We start from the raw sequence: 19,936 nt of genomic DNA on the forward strand, positions 1-19,936 counted from the left end.
TGGCACCAGAGTTTTGCCATATGGCAATACTGGCAAACTGTTGCATGGGTTATTTCACCTTCCACGTGGCATCCCAGAGTTCTGCTTTGGGAGTCTAACTTACAGTCATCACAATTTGGCAGGTTCCAGTGAAGATGGTGGGTTAATAAAGGATCTGATGTGTGGTCTACGTAACATGATAGGCAGCTAGAGCATTGGACTCAAGCATGACATTGCATGGTGAAGGGGTAGGCTTCCATGTCTCATACAGCATGTGGTTTTCTATATTTCATATCTCGTATCTCCTGTTTGTAGGAGGGTTCAAACTCTGGCTACTAGCCAGGGTACACGTGCAGGCCTGAGGTTTTAGAGGGTGCATTGCCCTCATATAGATGCACGGGGTCAATGGTGCCTGGTTGAACTCCACATTGGCACAGCTCTGCTAGATACTTGGATGGGGATAGGGTTCCCTGTTAATAGTTTAAATAAAATTGAGGCCTATCGTGTGCATGTCTCACTGTTTCTGCATCTGCATCAAAGCAGAATTCTACAGAGTTCGAATTAAAGAGCCACTATCTAAAACTGAGAGCTGTCATAGATCCATATCCCCTGTGGCTCAGGCACAAATGACAATACATAACACACAGTGACCAGTGGATCTAGGCACAGTTTTGTTTGTAAATCAGCCTGAGGGGTGGGGAAAATCAAATGCAGAAAGAAAAAAAGCTATCTTCGAAAACTGTTCTTTCAAGACTGTCTCAAAATAATTATAACAGCATCTAAGCCTTTCACAAATGAAGTCAAAACAAAGCATTGTAAAATATACAAAACCACCACAGATCTTGCCTCATAGAAAAAGGCCTTTTTTTAAAACAAATATTTATGAAAGCACCACTTGTTACAGGATTGAAACTCTCAAATGGAACATAGCATAGGAATATTTGTGACCACTAAACTGTTCTGAATGCATGCAGTGTTTGTACATATTCTGCTGACAACTGACATTCATGCACTGGCCGATACCTGAAATCTTGCTGTGACATGGGAGACTAGGCCAATTCACTTGTGTATTGGTATAGATCATACTGATTGTTTAATGTATGAGAGTGTATTTGGTGTTTAAACTTCATATAAACTATTGGGATGTTACATGCACTGCTTTCACTTATCTGTATCCTGTTATGATGTAGTAGCAAACATTTACATTGTGTATACCCCCATCACTAAATAACCCATCAAACGAAAAAGAAGCCTTGTGGATTGCAAAGGAAGAACTTTTCTGTTAAAGTGCTCATTTCAAAGCCAGTGGTCATTGTGTGTGATGATCAGAGGTCAAAGACTCAAAATGCATTCCTCACTCTTCATCAAAGAAAAAGCCCATGTGGGTATTGACACGGTCAGCTTGTTTTCTGTGAGAAGAAGCTATAAATATCCATTCAAGGAAAGATCCTGGATCTCTCGATTGTTACAACTGTTATTGGGAAGTGTACTAAATGCAAAGATCCCCAGAGACAATCTGGGTGCCCTAAAAAGACTTTTGGGAAACTGGCAGTTTATGATGTCACTGCCTCCATTTGGAATTACAAACTGTGACTCATCTGTGGATATTTTATCTGCTTTAACTTCTCAATAACTCTCACGCTTCCTTTCCTTAGCTAATAAACCTTCAGCTACTTTACTATAGAATTGGCTAGAATTTGGTGTCAGATCTAGAGTACCAATTGATCTGGGGTAAGTTACTGGTTCCTTGGGACTGGAAGCAACCCAAATTTGATGTGATTTTTCATGTAAATAACCATTTTAGCACAAAAGTCCAGTTTGTCTGGATGGCAAGATAGACTGGAGAGTCTAAGGGGACTGTTTGTGACTCCATGGTAAGACTGGTAATATGAATCCACATTTGTTACTCGCTTGGTGAAATCTAATTATAGAACACACCACCAGCTTGGGCAATCTACCCTGTTTTCTGACAGTTTGCCCAGTACTCACGGTTGTGAACCGCTCCACACAGCGGGACAATTGTGAGATGCAATATCAATACCATATCAGACTCCATGATATAGCTAATGAAGTTTTAGTCCTGAATTTTAACACACTAATGGCATATTGCTGAGACAGTGCTGGGTCAAAACTTTCAACTGGAAGCAAGGTGTGCTATATTGCTCAGTGATTTTATTATGAGTGTAAATCTAGGTATTATGAAGATTTCAACACAGGATTCTTAAATCAGAGGCTATGCTACTTAACAACATATGAAATGCCCTTATAAACATAACTGTAAAAGGAATTAATCCACTGTATACAACGGCTATGTTTTGTAAGAGATCCTCTAGTATTATACACGTTCAAAATATTGGGGTTTATATTACATGTATATAAAGACTGCTCAGAGGGATCCTGCTGTTTCTTTACTCTTCAAAGTAACTCATTCAGGCTATTAACCTTCAGCTCCTTCACACCTGCTGGGCATATTTCCAGTTAAATGGCATTAGTTTGGCCTTTAGATATTTTCTGTACTTTAAGCTACTCCTGATACATCACTGAAGAGAACAACAACATGCTAGATCACAGGGTTCTGTGACGATATATAGGGCACACAACATGTTTTAATAATCAAACAGGCAATAAAAAATTATTACACGGTTTTCAGAAACATACAGTGTTGGCCCAACTTTTGTCATTGACTTCATTGGGAACAAAGTTAGCCAAACTCTGACCACTTTTGAAAATCCCACCCTAGCTTTTTAACTTAAATAATTATCACTGTTAAAAAGTTGAAGAAATGTACCTGTATGCTTCGCATCCAGGTGCTTTTAAAAAGAACATATAGCTCTGTTCTGTTTAGAGATTAGCTCTCTAAAGCACTGGAGTAAACACATCATACATCAGACAGTTAGATCTATTTAAAATATATACTTACTATCCTTCAATTAACCATGTACATTTTGTTTTATATTTATAATTTATTGGTCCATCTGTTAAATATCCAGAGGGTTCCGTTAACCTAAAAGAGAAAAAACAGTAATATAATAAACCTTAGATATTTCTTGAAGCACAGTAGCATAAAAATATCAACACCCAATTACAGATTCTGTTTGAATGAGGTGACAATCAGAATCTTTTATCTCTGAGGTGACATACGTTTGTTTAATAATCTCAGGCTTCATATCCTGTATCTTTTGTTTCAGTGTATTATAAAAGTAGGAACACAGTTAGTGCTATATCATCAGCTTGTTTCCTTTGCCCCAAATATTACTAGAAGCTACTTTAACTTGCACCTTCTTCTAGCTCTGTGGTGTGCAAACATTATACACAACTTACACTGCCCTTCACAGAGTGGGTCTAGTAGAGTATAAAGAAAGATGACACAAATTAAACCTTACACACTGCCTCTGAATTTAGCCCATAGCATCATTGCAGAAGATTGTCATAGTTCCACTGAAATAAACGGAGCTCTGATAATTTATGTCTGCTCTTACTCTGTTTATCACAGAAGAAAGAACAAAAGTTGAAATTCAGAGTGGCAGTGGGCAACTAAATACAATATAAAAACATTTTACCAGTGATGATTAACTAAGAAAATCAGAAGAACACATACATACATATTAATTGCTCTTGCTAGAACTATTATGCTTCCATTCTTATCTTACATGCCACTGAGCCAGAACAAGGTGTGACTTGCAGTTCCCTTACAAAGAAGTAGTAGAGTGGATATAGGTAGATCTGAGGAAGTCTTGAGCTGGTTACAACTGGGGGGAAAACAATTACATTCTCTCACCAGCAGTGTAAATGCACAGGGATCTCTCTTATGTCACCGTGACCATCATCTCTGAATTTGCCCATGTATGTACATGTGCTACAGTAGTCTACAACTTTTACTGAAAATGAATTACATTTAAACTTGAACTGACCTCAGGAACTCAACTCCTAACTGCCCCTCTACCACCCTATCACTGAGGTCTATGATTCCAAATTTCAGGCTATAAACACCTGGAAGTGCAGTTGAGATCAGAGATACAGAATCCTTGTTATGTAAAGGAGAGAGTTGCTTCTAGAGAGGTATCTGTGAGAACTTTTATCTTTGAAATTCACTCCCTCAGTCTGCCAAGTCTGAAATTTGCTAATCTTTAAGGCACACTGCAATGCCCATCTGTCCTCCCCACCTTTTAGGAGAGAATTAACAAGGTGGTTGGTGGTGATTGAGACTTTTTATTCTTTTTTGCCAGGCTATTGGTGATGAGGTGGGGTTGGGTGGAATTGATGTAACTGTAATAATTAATTTTGAAAGATTTTCAAAGGCACCTAGGAGGTGCTAATAGGTTCTTTTATCTTTTCATAAATGTAGAGAGACAGAAAACCACTGAAGCTCTGCAATATGGGCGGCAGAGTAGGGAAAAATAAGCATCTCAATCAGCTGCCTTTGCAGCAAGAATTCTCCCCTGCCCCAGCAGCCAATTATTAAGTCCTGTAACTGACTCCTCTGCAAGGAGTCGCTGTGAGTACTGTGGTAACCAGTTCCCTAGATTACTGGTAGCAAGCTGAGTGTACAATGTGCTTAGAGACAAGTGCTGTGGGCACTCTGAGCTCTAGGTCCTGCAGGTTCTAACCCCTGGTGGTTTCCCATGAACACTCACAAGAGTTTGATGAATAATGAAAAACTCTGTTTTTCTAGAGCTGACAAACATTGTGATTACCCTAGGCATGATTGCTTTAAGTTACAAGCAAAAGATTAACCAAGAGTTCCAAATTCAACCCCTAATTCAGGGGTCAGAAGGTGGAGCTCCTCCAAGCCACATCATGCACAAGCCAGCAGAACCCCCAGATAGAGTTTAATCCTTATGTCTTATTCAGACCGGTACACACACACACACACTGTTTGCAGGCCACATCCAAGCATCTACCGGTCTCATCTACTGCTGTCCCCTTGCCAGTAACAAGCTGTTTCCCAGCCAAGCTCTCAGCCTCTCAAGATATATCTACATTGCAATGTAAGCCCAGGTTAGTGGGACTCAAGTCAGCTGAACAGTGTTAAAGAACCCTGGAATAGAGCACCTACAACACTTCTTTTTAACACTATGTTAAGAACTTTCTAACCGAGGCTCGAAACTGGGGCTCTAGCATCCACACGGCAGCACACAGACTTAAGTCAAATCAACCATATCCCAGACCCTCTGGCACACTCTCACAATGCAGCTGCTCTAGCCCTTTGTCCTGGGTGGACTGTGGCGAAAATTTTACTGCTCACCCTGCATGTTACAGGAGATTTGAACAGTCTGCCAATACAGGTGGACACACAACATGAAGACAACCCCTTTTCAAAAAGTTCTCTTGCTTGCATTTTCATGCATGTGTCAGGAAACATGCAGAGCTTCCATGAGATGCTGGTGTACATTTCGGCAATGTTTGCTGACCCACCAAAGGCACAGAGCTTCAGATGGAGCAGCAGGAGGCAGCAGTGGATAAAAAGTACCCTGGCATAGCAGACTCTCACTGTCTGATACTGCTCAGTGTACTCAACATAGCTGCTGATGCCCCCTACATAGATCAGCATTTCTGGCACAGGACCACAAACACAGACTAATGGGACCACATTATCATGCAGACCTGGGATGACCAGCAGTGGGTCCAGAACTTTTTCATGAAGAAAGCTACATTGCTGGAGCTCTGCAAGCAGCTTGTCCCCTCCAGAATAAAGACATACACATGAAGGCTGGTGCAGAAGAGGATTGCTGGTGCAGAAGAGGATTGCCTTCGCCATCTGGAAGCTGGCTACCCCAGACTGCTACAGGTCCATTTCCAACCAGTTTAGTGTTGAAAAGTTAACTGTGGGTAAAGTGGTGGCAGAGGTATCTGACGTAATCAGGAGTGTGGTTTATCCCAAGGTGACAGGCATAAAAGATATTCCAGAGGTAATTGCTGGCTTTGTGAAAATGCCGTTTCCAAACTGCGCTGGGGCCACTCATATGCCCAAAGTTTACCCTCCTCACGGAGCACATGAACACAAGAACTGCAAAGGGTACTACTCCATTTTTATGCAGGCCCGCATAGCCTCAAGGTTGTTTTATGAATGCCAATGTGGGAAAATTCATGATGCCAGGGTTTTTTGCTGATTGGGAGTCTACATTCATGGATAGGCTGGGACACTATTCCCACCAAATGACATCATCATAAACAGAGTTATTGACCCATCGTTATTCTAGGGATCCCACATAACCCCTTTTGCGTTGGCCTATCAAACTGTACCTAGATTTGGAGAGGCCCTGGCAAAATACTATTTAATTACACTCTTCACAGGTGTAGAATGGTTGTTGAATGTGCTTTGGCAGATTGAAATCCTATTGGAGAGGTCTACAGGCCCGTTTGTATACTAGTGTCATTAATGCTGTCTGCATCACTGTGGCTTCTTGGGCTCTTCACAATCTTTGTGAAGCCAGAGATAAGCCATGTCCCCCAATGGACTTATGACAGAGAGGGGCTGTTGAATCGGTATACTTAGCCAGAAAGTATACCGACCACAGCTGGAGCTGGATGCACCCAGCCAAACAGAAGTGAGGGAAGTTTTGGGTTCCAACATTATGGACTTGCATGGCTCAACTGAAGAGGGTAGGACCACTATAAATGTACTAGTGCAGGAGAAGGAGGAGGCTAATTGATTTGGGGCTGGTACAGTGCTTGGAGAAGGGTAGAACTTGATTTCCATGCAATGTACTTATGAAAGACATACTTAATTATGAATTGGGGGGATGATTCACAGTATGGATTCATACAAGGAAGTGACTGAAGTGTGAACTGCTCTACCTACCTGCATCGAGGAGCAGGTTATTAATTCCAAATTGTTCCTGATCATGTGTTTAGCTTTGTTATTTCAAATCAGGATTGTATGATGAGTTGCAATGGCAGCAAACACCTTTCTTGATGACATAAAAGGCTTTATTTATAATCGTGTTAAAATAGTACAAAAGTTACCCATTGCGAGGCAGACCAGCCGCCATGACAACACCCATACACCAGTTACAAAAACATTTCCAAAATTAAAAAAAGGTGCATGAAACAGTGCAAACATTTGCCTGGCCCCTGTTCTCCTTTACCTTCTTTTCTCGTTTGCCCTGTATTTGCCACCGGGGATGGAGGTATCCACAGTAGAGGGAGTCATAGAGGGGGTCAAAACGGAGGCCTATATGCGGTTTAGAAATAGCCTTAAGACAGAAAACTGGCACTAACATACAAAATGGAAACTTCTATTGCTTGATTTCAGCTAAATTAAAAAGTATGGCCAATTTTCTGCAAATTTTTCATTATTTTGTGGTTCAGAGCTGCGATGTGATCCTGCAGGCACACTGAACTAACAGTGAGCTTGGCCTGAGAAAGTGACTGGCAAATCCACAACAGTCTAGGTGTTCTCAAATAAAACCATAATGAAGTGTAACCTGGCATCCGTAGCAGTAGGATCAGGCTGTTTAACACAAGAAGAGGTTGAACTCAGACTACTGGTATTGAGTCTGTATACACTCTTTGGATGGAGTGCAAAGATTAGTTCCTACTCAGCTGAAATCTGTTAAACTGGTGTCTTTTCATAGACAAATATTAATACAGTGGTATAATAGTCCTATAACTCTAAACTTTTGCCCCCAGATAAACAAACTGTATACCAGAAAGTGTAAGTACAGGAGAAAACACTTGCACAATTGCTTTTGGCTATTTTACCCATAAGATACACATTTATTCGGTGGAACTGAAGTGGACATTTAACTTACCATCTTATCTCTCTAATAGAGCATAAAGGCATAAATGCTGCATTATTGATCTTGAAATTGGGTCAGCACACACAAGCAGAGCACCACTGAAGTTAATTGCTCTCTGCTCAGATGGAACCTTGTGCCAATGCAAATCCAATTACAGGATGGGGCTTATGTTTGGATGTGTGCTCTTTCACCATCTTTAAAACATTAACCCTCTGGAAATAAAAGGGAGCATGATATCAAATTCTACTCCAAGTAATAAAACGCTAGTATTACTGTTATATAATTCATTCATAGATACTAGGTTTACTTATACAACAGACTGCAACAAATTTATTTTTACTCTAAATACTGTGAAATAAAAGTGGTACTCATTTACACTCAGTGCCAGTGTATTCCTGGTAGCTTTCGAAATTTAAGGAAGGTAACATATAAGGGCTGTTTCCCTTACATCCAGCCCTCTGGCACTGATAAACTGCAAACGATTTCCCGTTCCACACAAAAGTTGATGATTTTTTGATAAACAATTTCTTGGAAAAAGGGAGATAACCACTGATGAAGCCATTCCACTTCACTGTAAAAAAATAGTCTGATATTGCTTTGTAATAATGTCAGTGGAAATGATAAGATGAAGGATTTTTTTGTTTCAGGTACAACAACACTACTCTGTTTTATCATGCCTGAATGTGTGTTTCCGGTGTTACACTGAACTCCCTTGCATCCTTTTCCTTCCAAAATATCATCAAATCCCATGGATGCTACTGCTGTTTAGAGCAAGCTTTCTAGAAGGTACAGTATTTCACAGCAAATGTTAAACTACTGTCATTTTAGATTGCAAGACAGCATTCACAGACACAGCCTAATCATTCAATTAAATAGGAATACATTAAAACTTATAAAGCATTAAGAAACTGTCCAAGAGAAAAGCTATCTACGCCAATAAAACTTGATTAGCCAACTTCTGGAGAAAAGGCAGTGTTGTATCACTAATTAAAACCATTCAGAAATAATCACTGATAGATCAATCAACCAGAGAGCTAATCTATAATTACCTACACAGGAAGAAGATATCTAATACTAAAGGGCTACTTAATCTAGCAGACAGCCGAAAAAGATGAAGTGGCTGGAAGCTGAAGTCAGCAAAGTTCAAACTGAAAATAAAATGCAAGCTTGTAACAGTGTGAGTAATCAACCAATGAAACGGATTACCAAGTGTTGTGGATAAATTCTCCATCACCTGGCATCTTTGAATCAAGACTGGATGTCTCTCCAAAAAGTATGCTGTAGTTCAAATCACAAACTGTTGGGCTAGGTGCAAGAATAAACGGGTGAAATCTATTGCCTGTATTACAAAGGAGATCAGCTAGATAATAAGTGTCTTCCAGTTTTAATATCTATAAATATATGAAAATGGTCATATCATCCTACCTCCTGGGTTCTTCTATAGGACAGAATGATATGGTCACGTTTTTCAGAATACTCGGTTAATTTGAAGTTGTGCTGTCCTCAAGACATGCCACTGATGGTGTGACCTCACAGGACAAGGGCATATCTGAAAGGCCCAATAGAAGCCATACAGAAGCCTGGACAGGAATATCGGAATTTCACTGCAAACACTTACCATCTACCATTGTATGCTACCTTCCATCTTAAGTATGAAATGATATGTCCCCATGCAATGTAGTTCTGCAATAAGTATGACATTTGATATTTTATCAAATGGTCACAAGGTTTCTAGTTCATAAAGGTGCATACAATTATTTGGAGAGACAGATGTTCTTTCAGTTTCCTCTCATAAATTTCTTGTTTTTATGGGTTTGACTGAAAAATTGTCTTTCTAAATGAGTTCATGTATGTTTTGGTCTCTTAATACGCTATCTTTCTACTATACACTATTTAAGTTAAATAGCCTTTTACAATAACACAAATTTTAGTAAGAATAATTGCTACTGCTCTGTGCTGAATTCATCCATAACTTTGTATGGACTGGTCTAAATTCAACAACATACTAAAATGACATATTGCTGTGTACGATGTCTTTTTCTCTTCTATAGCTTCCTGAGGTATTATCCTTTTGCAGTCTATATTGACTGAGAAAGCCAGTCTTTTACTTAATTAATTAGGGGACAGACCCAGCCTGACAATTTGTCTTTACTTATAGGGACTTAAAGCTCTAGCCACATAGGGGTCTACAGAAGTCATTCACCAATCTGTCACTCCACTCCAAAAAGTGTCACTCTTTATACTGTAAATGAAAACCAAGAGATACCCAAATCCAATGCCGTCTGTCCCTGATGAGGAAGACAATGCCCTTTTCACTATTTCTTTAAGCAGACATGCATTTTTTTTAGCCTGTAAAACAAAATACTATCATCCTTCCTGCTGTGACTGACTGTGGGCCAGTCGCCAAAGATTGACTGCATGATATTTTCATGTACTATCAAGCCATCTCAACTCTTAGGGGAAAAAATAAAAAGCACTATGCTTACTTTGTAAGATGATGGTTGGGGCTCTGAAAAGATCATTCCATATTTCCGCAGTTCAGACATTTATTGCCATTCATGCAGGGTGGAAAAGCCTGGATTTACAAACTTTCCCATTTGTACTTCAGCTAGTTACTAAAGAAAGGTACATTATCACTGGTTGATAGAACATTAAAACACAGTGAGTTACAATTAAATACAGCCTTTACACTAGATTTCGTACATCTTTTTGCTACCTAGGAGGGTATGACAACACTAAAATATACATTTATTTAAACAATTCTATATCTAAATATTTTCAGATTCTTATTAATTGTACATTTTCAGTATGTTAGAAAATGGTGAATAATATATAGCTTATTTACTAGATAATTAATTTTTGCTCATGATTTGTGTCAAGCTGCATTAGGATGGTAACTGGAATTTAATTAAAACACACAAAACAGCATAAAACAGTTATTTTTATTAAACAAAACAAATCCTTAATATACTACGTGACCGATTATGCCACATTTATGAAGCTTAGTCTCAAAAGTTAGATTTTTTCCCCCGATTCTTCCTTTACATAGAAAAGAAGTCTAACTCAAAGTTTTCTGATAGAGGCTTGTGCATTCAGCATATTTTTTATTCAAATGTTTTAAGAGATTATAAGTAGTTTAGGCCTTAACCCGTTTTGTATTAAATTGATTTCATTTGAAACAGGATTATTTAAAAAAAAAAAGAAAGAGAGAGAGAGAGAGAATACTATAGTTTAAATAATAAACACCCAGTTTGAATTTTAAAAATATATATATTTTTTCCAGAAAAAATGAGGTTACTTACCTGTAACTGGAAGTTCTTTGAGATGCATGGTCCCTATCTGTATTCCACACATGGGTATGCATGTGCACCAGGCATCTGAGCCCAGAAGTGTTTCCTAGCTGTGTCCATTGGCTTGCACGCACATAGTGCATCTCCACATGCTCCCAACTGAGAGAATGTAAGTGTTGGTTGACTATACTCTCTTCCCTCTCTTACCATTGCATAATGTAGTCCAAAGCAGAGGGGAAGAAGGGCAGGTAGTGGAATACAGATAGGGACCACATATCTCAAAGAACCTCCCATTACAGTTAAGTAACCTCCTCTTCTTTGAGTGTTGTTCCCTGTGTGTATTTCAAATGTGGGTGACTCGTGAGCAATGATGAGTATTGAGATGGGTGCAAGGATGCTAATGAAATACCCATCTGCGGTACAGCATGGTCAATGGTTGCATTCATTGTTGCTGTGTGTGTTATGGCGTAGTGTGCCGTAAACATGTGGCTAGAGTGCCATGTTGCAGCCCATCAGATGTCCTGCCATGGCACATCCACTAGTGAAGCCAAGGAGGTGACGTGCTCATGTAGAATGCGCCATCACTCGCCCGGGAGTGGATAGGTCCGAGCGTCTGTAGCATTCCAGTATGCACCCGAGACCCATTTAGAGATCCTTTAGGATGAGATGGCCTCTGCCTTTGACCTTTCTGTGATAGTGACGAAAAGCTTCAGCAACTTTGATGCGCCCTGTGCAGGTGGAATGCCAGGGTTCGACGAATGTCGAGGGAGTGCAAGGCTCTGTTGGTGCGGGAGGCCTGTGGCTCTAGATGGAACACAGACAAGTGGATGGATTGATTGAGGTGTAATTCAGAAACCACCTTAGAAAAGAATTTGGGATGCTGTCTTAAGGAGACCTTGTCCTTGTTAAATACCATAGGGGGGGTTGCCATCATGACAGTGAGGTCTCTAACTTGTCTGGCCAGGGTGACATCAACCAAGAACCCCACTTTCACAGAGAGGTGGGTCAGAAAGCATGTTGTCATGGGTTCAAAGGGTGATCTCATGAGGGTGGAGAGAACAAGGTTAAGATCCAATGGGGGTGTGGGCTTCACAACTGGTGTAAAGATGTTGAGCAAGCCCTTTGTGAAGTGCACAGTAACTGGGTATGTAAAGATGGATAAGCCCTCCAATGGTGGGAGAAAAGCGCTAAGTGCCACCAGGCGTAATCAGACAAAGTTGAGAGCCAGGCCCGATGTTCTGAGGGTGAGGTGGTAGTCCAGAACAAATGGAATGGTCACCATGTGAGAAATGGGCCCACTCTAGGAAGCGTCTCCACTTAGCGTGATAGCAGGTTCTGGTGGACAGTCTCCTGCTTTGGGTGAGGATTTGCTAAACCAGGGTGGAACATGCATAGTCTATACTCAATATCCATCCAAATACCACGTTGTGAGGTGAAGAGGGCCTGGGCTGGGATGTCGGAGTCTGCCCCGATCTGTGTAAGGAGATCCAGGAGCGTGCAGAGTCAGACGTATGGCGAGGCAAAGTGCCTCAGGAGATTGGTGAACCAGAATTGCCAGGGCCAGTAGGCCACTATCGAACAGAATCTTGCGACAAACATACAGCAGAAGAGGAATGAGAGGAAAGATGTAGCAGAGGTCGCCCTTCTAGGACAGGAGGAAACCGTTGCCTTGAGCATGCTTACATAGAGCCCCCCTGGAGCAACTGAGGGGGAGTTTCCAATTCACTTGAGAGACCAAGATGCCAAAGAGGAGTGTCCCAGCATGTGAAGAGCTCTGATGGGGCACAACTCACCACTTTGGTGTCTCCTGCCGGCTGTCCTAGAAATTAGCTCTGGTTCACTGGTGTGCCTTCATTTAGTGGCGTCTTGCTGCCATCACTTCTGTCATCAGGACCCGTGTCACTCTCGGGTCAGTGGTGTCTTCTGCTGGGCAAAGCCCTCTGGCTGTGCCCCACTCAGTTCTCTCCCCCAACTACCGGACGGCTGGCTGTCCTCTGTCCAGCCACTTGCCTCAGTGGCAGGCTGCAGTCTAGAGTCTAGCCACTCCCCTCAGTGGCAAATAGAGCCAAGGGGGGTGGGGGGAGACCCAGGACCACCCGCTACTCTGGGTCCCAGCCCAGGGACCCTCTAGTCAGCAGCCCAGCCCTGAGTCACCTCCAACCCTCGCCGTCTGTTTCCCTGGGCCACTTCTCCTCAGCCCTAGCACCTTCTCTGCCCTTGTATCAGGGTCTCAGTCTGGCAGCGGTCAACCAGGAGCTCACTCATGCTCCATTGACCCCGCCCAGCATTGCTCAGACCATGGTGCTGTCTCTTCTCCCTCTTTCAGGGCAGCCAGTCCTGCCTCCTCAAACTCCAAGGAGTGACTGCCTCTGCCTCTGTTCAGCAGTGCTTCTTATATGGCCCAGCCTGGTCCTGACTGGCTGTCTCTCTAAACCTTCCTAACTGGCTGTCTCCTGTGCAGCCTCCCCGGGATTGCTTTAACCCCCCTTCTGCCAGTGTGGGGCAGATGCCCCACAATAAGACCGCTGATGGTTGTATCAGAGTTCCCATTTGTGGTCTAGATTCAGGGCTCTGCTGAGCCTGTCAGCCAGGGAATTCTGGACACCCAGCAGGTACGCAGCCTGAAGTGTCACCTGGTTCCTGATGCACCAGTTCCAGAGCTGAAAAGACTCAGCACTAAGGGAAGGAGACGTGGCTCTCCCCTGCTTGTTGATGTATACCACAACAGTAATGTTGCTGGAGAGAAGCTGAACATGACAGGACCATATGAGCAGAAGGAAGACCTTGCAGATAAGACTGACTGTCCTGAGTTCTAATATGTTGATATGTAGTCTCGCTTCCCGCAACATCCACACTGCCTACGCTATGTGGCGGTCTAAGTGGGCACCTCACCCCACGAGGGAGGCATTTGCTGTAATGGTGGCTTGTGATGGGGGAAGGTTGAAGAGGGTGCCTATCGTGATCTTGGATAGGTCGTACCACCAGATGAGGGAGGCCAACACAGGCACCGGGACAGTGACCCCAAAAGTCGATACAGTCCCTGCTGGGTTTGTAGGTGAAGAGAAGCCAAGCCTGTAGGCAGCACAGATGGAGCCACGCATCATGTGAATGCAGACCACCAAATGCTCCAGGAGGAAGAGGCATTGGTGGACTGTAGTGCAGGGCCGGCAGTGAAGGCAAGTGATGAGGGCATTCATTGTTGAGAAACAGTCTGCCGGCAGGAAAGCTCATGCTGCAATCGAGTCCAGCCTTGACCCTATGAAGTTTATTGTCTGTGTGTGGTCAAAACAGATTTGTCTCCATTGAAGCAGATACCCAGGGATGCAAGAAGGCTGTGAAGACAGTGGATCACAGACAGAGCGCTTTCTGCCAAGATCCCACCACAAGGAGCCAATTGTCCAGGCAGGGGCCTAAGTGCTGGATCTGTGCAAAGACCTTTGTGAACACCCTTTGCACTGTTGCAATGCCAAACAGGAGGACCCAAAACTGGTAGTTTTGCTGTCCCACCCTGAAACAGAGAAGCTTTCTGTGTGACAGGTGGCTGTCCACGTGGAAGCAAGCATCTTTCATGTCGAGAGCCATGAACCACACACTCTGGTGGAGGGAGGGGATGATCAATACCAGTGTAAACATCTGGAACTTGGACTTCCTGATAAATGTATTTAACAACCAAAGATTGAGAATGGGGATGACGAAGGATGGTGAGTAAAAGCCTCTTCCCCAGTATCGAGGAGGAATACACTATCACACCCTTGAGGAGCAAAGCATCTGCTTCTTGTTGGAGAAGTAATTGGTGGGAGGGATCCCTTGGGGGGTGGGTGGAGGATTGGATGGGAAGGCGATAAGGTGGGAAGGAGGAGGAACTCTGTGGACATCCATAGTGGATGATCTCTAATACCCAACTGGTCTGTAGTAGCCTCATCCAAATTGTGGGTGATCAGGACAAGATGGCCCCAAAAGGTTACGTGGGGCACGGTACATGCACCGAAGGAGGTTCGCGGTTCTCGACTTGAGCATCAAAATTCACCCTGGGCCTGTGACTGAAGGCAGTCGCAGAGGTGGTAATGGCGCAAGCACAGAATCAAAGTCTCTGAGACCGTTGTCATTTTCACAGGGGTTCTTGTGGGCATTGGTAGTACGCCAGATACGACATATGCAGCCGTGGGCAAAAGGGTTACCTCTGGTGCCTGCGTCTGGAGCATAGATGCCGAGGGAATGAAGCATGGACCTCGAATCCTTGAGATAATGGAGGGACTTGTCTGTCTCACTGAAGAGGTTAGTCTTGTTAAAGGGAGGTCTCCAATCATGTATTGGACCTCCCTGGGGTAACCAGAGGATTGAAGCCATGTGTCCCTTTGCATGATTCTACTGGTGGCTAGCGACTGAGAAGCTGCATCCACTGTAGCCTGGAGGGCCCCGTCCTTGACCTCTGCTAGCCTGTCCTAGCTGTTAAAATCAAACTTGGCCAGCAGAGCCAGATAGTTCATGATAACCGAAACTCAGGTCCTGCAAATGAAAAGGCCTTCCTGCCCAGCAGGTCCAGTCTCTTGGCCACCTTATCAAGCAGGGCGGACTTTTGCAGCTGCTGTCGTGCCTGTTCAGCAGCTGCTTGAACGACCAGGGAGTTGGGAGCAGGGTGGGTATGTAAAAGGCCAGCCCACTTAGCTGGCACAAAATACCATCTCTCTGCTCACTTAGGTGTGGGTCCATACAAGGCTGGTGTGTGCCACATTGCACAGGCAGGTTCAAGGATGGCTTCATTGATTGGAAACAACCTCTGGAAGGTCCTTGGGGTTGGAGGATTTCCAGCAGATGGTGTTGTGGGTCCTGGACTTCCTCCAATAGAATCTGCAGATTTGCGGCCACCCTCTACAGCAGGTCCTGATATTGCCAGTGATCATCCAGCGGAGGGAGTGGGAGGGAGATGATTCCCTCATCCAGCAATGAGGATGTGCCAGTCAGCCAACCAGCTCAATATCTTCCTCTTCACGTACCGATGGTGCAGGCAGGTATACTGGGGATGTCTGGTAGGACCCTTGGGATGGCTCTCAGCACCTCTCGTATAGATCCCAGGGCCAAAGTAGGGCCAAAAGAAGGGGTCCACTGGTTGGAGCGGCCCCACAGAAAGCGGTACCAGGCCATCAAGAAGTTTGTAGGCCAGAGGATAGGGAAGTCTGAGTCGCAGGTCTGGGCTCCTGTGTGGCAGCGGGGATGGTACCATATGAGAGAAGTCCTTGGAGTTGGAGGATAGTTCCATCATCAGCGGGACCATCAGTACCAGGGTGCTGCAATGCAGTGCATGAGGAATGGGTTTCTCCTTCAGAAGGAACAGGGATTCATCTTCACGCATGAGGATGTCCCAGCTGAGTGTAGGACCTGAGAAGAGGAGACTGTGGGTAATCACCTCCACCATGTGAGGAACATCTGTGTGTGGCCCGAGGTCTGGGGGACACACAGCAAGACTCTAGAGGGACCTGGTGGAATCTGCAAGGTCAGCCTGTCTGGCAGATGAGGCAATACCATCAGAGCAGGCAGTGTCATGCACATAGGTGAGCAGTCCTAAGGCTTCAGTACCAGGGTTACCATTGTTACCAAAGGACCCACTTGCATTCAGCTTTGTCCTCCAGCCAGAGTGGATGTCATTGCCAGTGCAGCGGAACCCACATGTAATGTCTCACCCAACTGGGTGCAGCTCAGGGAGGGAACACTGTGCTTATGAGCAGTTTTCTGCGGGGACCTGCTCTTGTGCCCATAAGAGTGCTTCTTTCTCTCACGATAGGACTGGTTTTGGGGCTTCAGTACCATCAATTCCATACCATGAGCGGTGCTCAGAGGGGCACTTGCAGTCGGTGGTGGCTGCCCTATGGGGGGGGGGAGGGGGAGCGGGTTGTCTCCCGGGCTGGGATCCAAGTGCGTTTAGAGTAGCATTGCCAGATATTTATGGAGGCAGAGTTCACAGGCTTCCCTGTCCCTGGGTGGGAAGGTCTTACAGATAGTGTGCCGTGCTGAAACGTGCGCCTCGCCCAGGCACTAGAGGCAATGCTGGTGCTCGTCACTCACAGAGAAGGAGTGAAGGCAGGAGACACAGTTTTTGAATCCTGGAATCCCAGGCACAGTCCCTGGGTGGGTGCAATCCCCGGACCGGGGAAGAGATCTACTACACTAACCATTCCATACTATACAAGATTATCTAACTAATTCTAAAAACTACTAAAATTATCTACAACGTACAGTATATACAAGCAGGAATAACTCTCTCATGAAATCTAACTGAGTTCTGACTTAGGCCATGCAGGGGTAAGAGGGAATTGGAGTGGCGTCAACCCACACTACCTCTTATACCCGCAGCTGGGAGCATGAGGAGATGCACTACACATATGTGCAAACATTTCTTGGAAACACTTCCAGACTCAGAGGCATGGGTGCACATGCGCACCCACGTGTGTAATACACATAGGGACCATCACTCGAAGAAGAGATCATGGATTTTTATCTACACTGCATTCATTAAAATTGTTTAAAAGAAGAGCACAAACTAAATTCATTTGCAATTTTTCTCACTAAGAATAAAGCAGTCTTCCCTATTTCTTTCCCTGTACTGTATGCAGAAGGTCTCGAAACCTTGTGTCTCTCACCAACAGAAGTTGATCCAGTAAAAGATACTGCCTCACCCATCTTATCTCTCTAAGATCTGTATTCAATCAGCTGAGATGTTTATCTAAAGATTAAATAGGAATCAGTAGGCTATTTTTATATATATATTTATAAAAACATATTAAAGTTCTACTTTTATCAACGTTAAACTTATTTTGCATGGACACATTCATGAATACCACATATAAAAACTAATTCACATCATAGAAACTATACTGCCAGCTAACTTTACACACACCTCACTCAATTTATTGATGCAGTTTTACATTAATTTAAATGTGTTCACCACAGGAAAGTTATGCTAGTAATGAACAGTTCCACAAATAAATGGTGCAGTTTTACAGTCTGCACACAGTTTTGCTGTTTAAGTAGAACATAAAAAGTAATGCTTTAATTCTTGATAAGCTTGAAAAAAAAAGGTTTTACTTAAGATGATACACTAACTACTGTAGTTAAATAATTGGACAAGTGAAGCATTTAGTGAAACGTTCTCTGTAAAGTGGCACTATTTTTACTACCCTAATCCACTCGAGTTTTAAGTACTGTGCAGCAGAGTCCTTTTTCAGGGAACAGGATAGCATTCTAAACAGGTTTTCTTTCCATTCCCATTCCAACTAAATAATAAAATGTCCAAAAGATTAAGGGTTAAGCCCATACAGCTCAACTGAAGACAATGGGCGTTTTGCCACACCTCCGAGGGCTGGATAAGGCCCACAACTGTAATTTTCCTATTTTAATTCTGTATTCTTGCTTACATTTCTAAGGTATTAGGATGAAATATGACCATTTGGGTCCCCTAGTCAACTCTACTGCATCATAAATTACGATTATGGATAGGTGTTTCAGAAAATGCCTATTAGTTCTTTTTATATATTCTTGCATTAATAACAATTCCATAATGTATTCTAGCATAAGCCCCTATTTTGGAAAGGATTTTTTTTTTTGCTCTTATCTAAATGTCTCTTCATTGCAAATACATTGCTCAATGAATTATAGCTCCAAAATTTCCCAATCACTTGGGAAAATACCACCACCTGAAGACAGACCAAAATATGAGGCATAAAGCTTAAATTCAGCAAAGCACTCAGATCTTTTTTCTTAATCAGGCCCATAATACCTACAGATGAGTCTGAACCAATATAAAACATTCAAACTGCATACCTTTTCAGAAGTTTGGTTATGGATTTATAACTCATGTCCAACTCTAAGTATAATATAGTCAACCAATTAGTGCTCTGACCTCTCTCCTTGTCCCATACATCCAAACCATGCAACTTCTTGCTTCATAACAACATTTCTAAAAATCTGAACTTTTATTGGTATTAAACTCCTAAACTAATTTAGGCCCTCACCATTTCCCATCTGATTATCATATCCTCTTCTCTTATACGTCCCCAACACCCAAAACAGCCCTCTTCCAGACTCTAGGACCATGTCTCTCACTAACTGAATTTCTCCACTGCATCAAGTTTATGGTTCTTGTCCTCACCTTCAAAAGCCCTTCTCACATCTATTAACTCACTTCCTATCCATTCAACTCTTGCAATTTTAATCCTTGGGTTTTTTGCTCTATGAACAATGTTGTGTTGGAAAGGAAACTATTATTTAAAACTCAATCCTTTCTGATCACGTGAGTTATCCTTCCTTTCCCCTTTCTGAAAGTTGCTTGTCTTGCTTAGATCTTAAGCTCTAAGAACAGGAACTATGTTGTCTTGGGCAGAGAGGGCCCAGCACATTGTGGATACTTCATTATCATCCAGACAAATCCCAAAGGGACGTAGCCTCCCTGCAGTTTGAGCATCACTCTGGCTGCATGTTCAATCTCCATCCATCATTGGCAATTTTATGGCACCACCAAATCTTATGGCAACCACATGATCACCAACTCTGTAGCGGCATTCCTTGGTAAACATGTCATAATTCACTTGTCTTCCATCCTAATAGGTCTGTACCAAGAAAACTGCTGAAACTGAACCAGTGCTGATTGAGGCAATTGCTGATTTGACTATCGTCTTAAACAATTGTTGCTCGTCGTAAAACAATTACTGTAAATTAAGTCCTCTAATAACAGTCTGTTTTATTAGTTCAACTGGCCCCCCATCTGTAGCATCTCCTTTAGGCTAAAGACTCCATTTTAGTGCTAAGTTACATGCAACACTATAACGAATCTCACTGCAAGTGCAGAGTTACAACAGTCCCTTCCGAGGCTGGCAGCACGATCCGTGTATCTGAGTTTCAGATCATTGAAGATCTCCTGGTTTAGCCAGGGTG

The 19,936-nt window shown here is 43.0% G+C and overlaps 1 protein-coding gene across 7 annotated transcripts in view; it reads right to left on the minus strand.

The window, feature by feature from the left end:
* Positions 1-19,936, minus strand: part of ATRNL1 (attractin like 1) — a 1,099,511-nt gene that overhangs the window by 1,010,008 nt on the left and 69,567 nt on the right. For all 7 annotated transcript variants that reach the window (XM_084633632.1, XM_084633634.1, XM_084633633.1 and 4 more), the window contains exon 3: positions 2,900-2,983. In XM_084633632.1, coding sequence (XP_084489758.1) covers positions 2,900-2,983 — 84 coding nt within the window. The remainder of the gene's footprint in view (positions 1-2,899; positions 2,984-19,936) is intronic.

This window comes from Lepidochelys olivacea (assembly GCF_965140295.1).
Source record: "Lepidochelys olivacea isolate rLepOli2 genome assembly, chromosome: 7".
NCBI classification, from domain to species: Eukaryota; Metazoa; Chordata; order Testudines; family Cheloniidae; genus Lepidochelys; species Lepidochelys olivacea.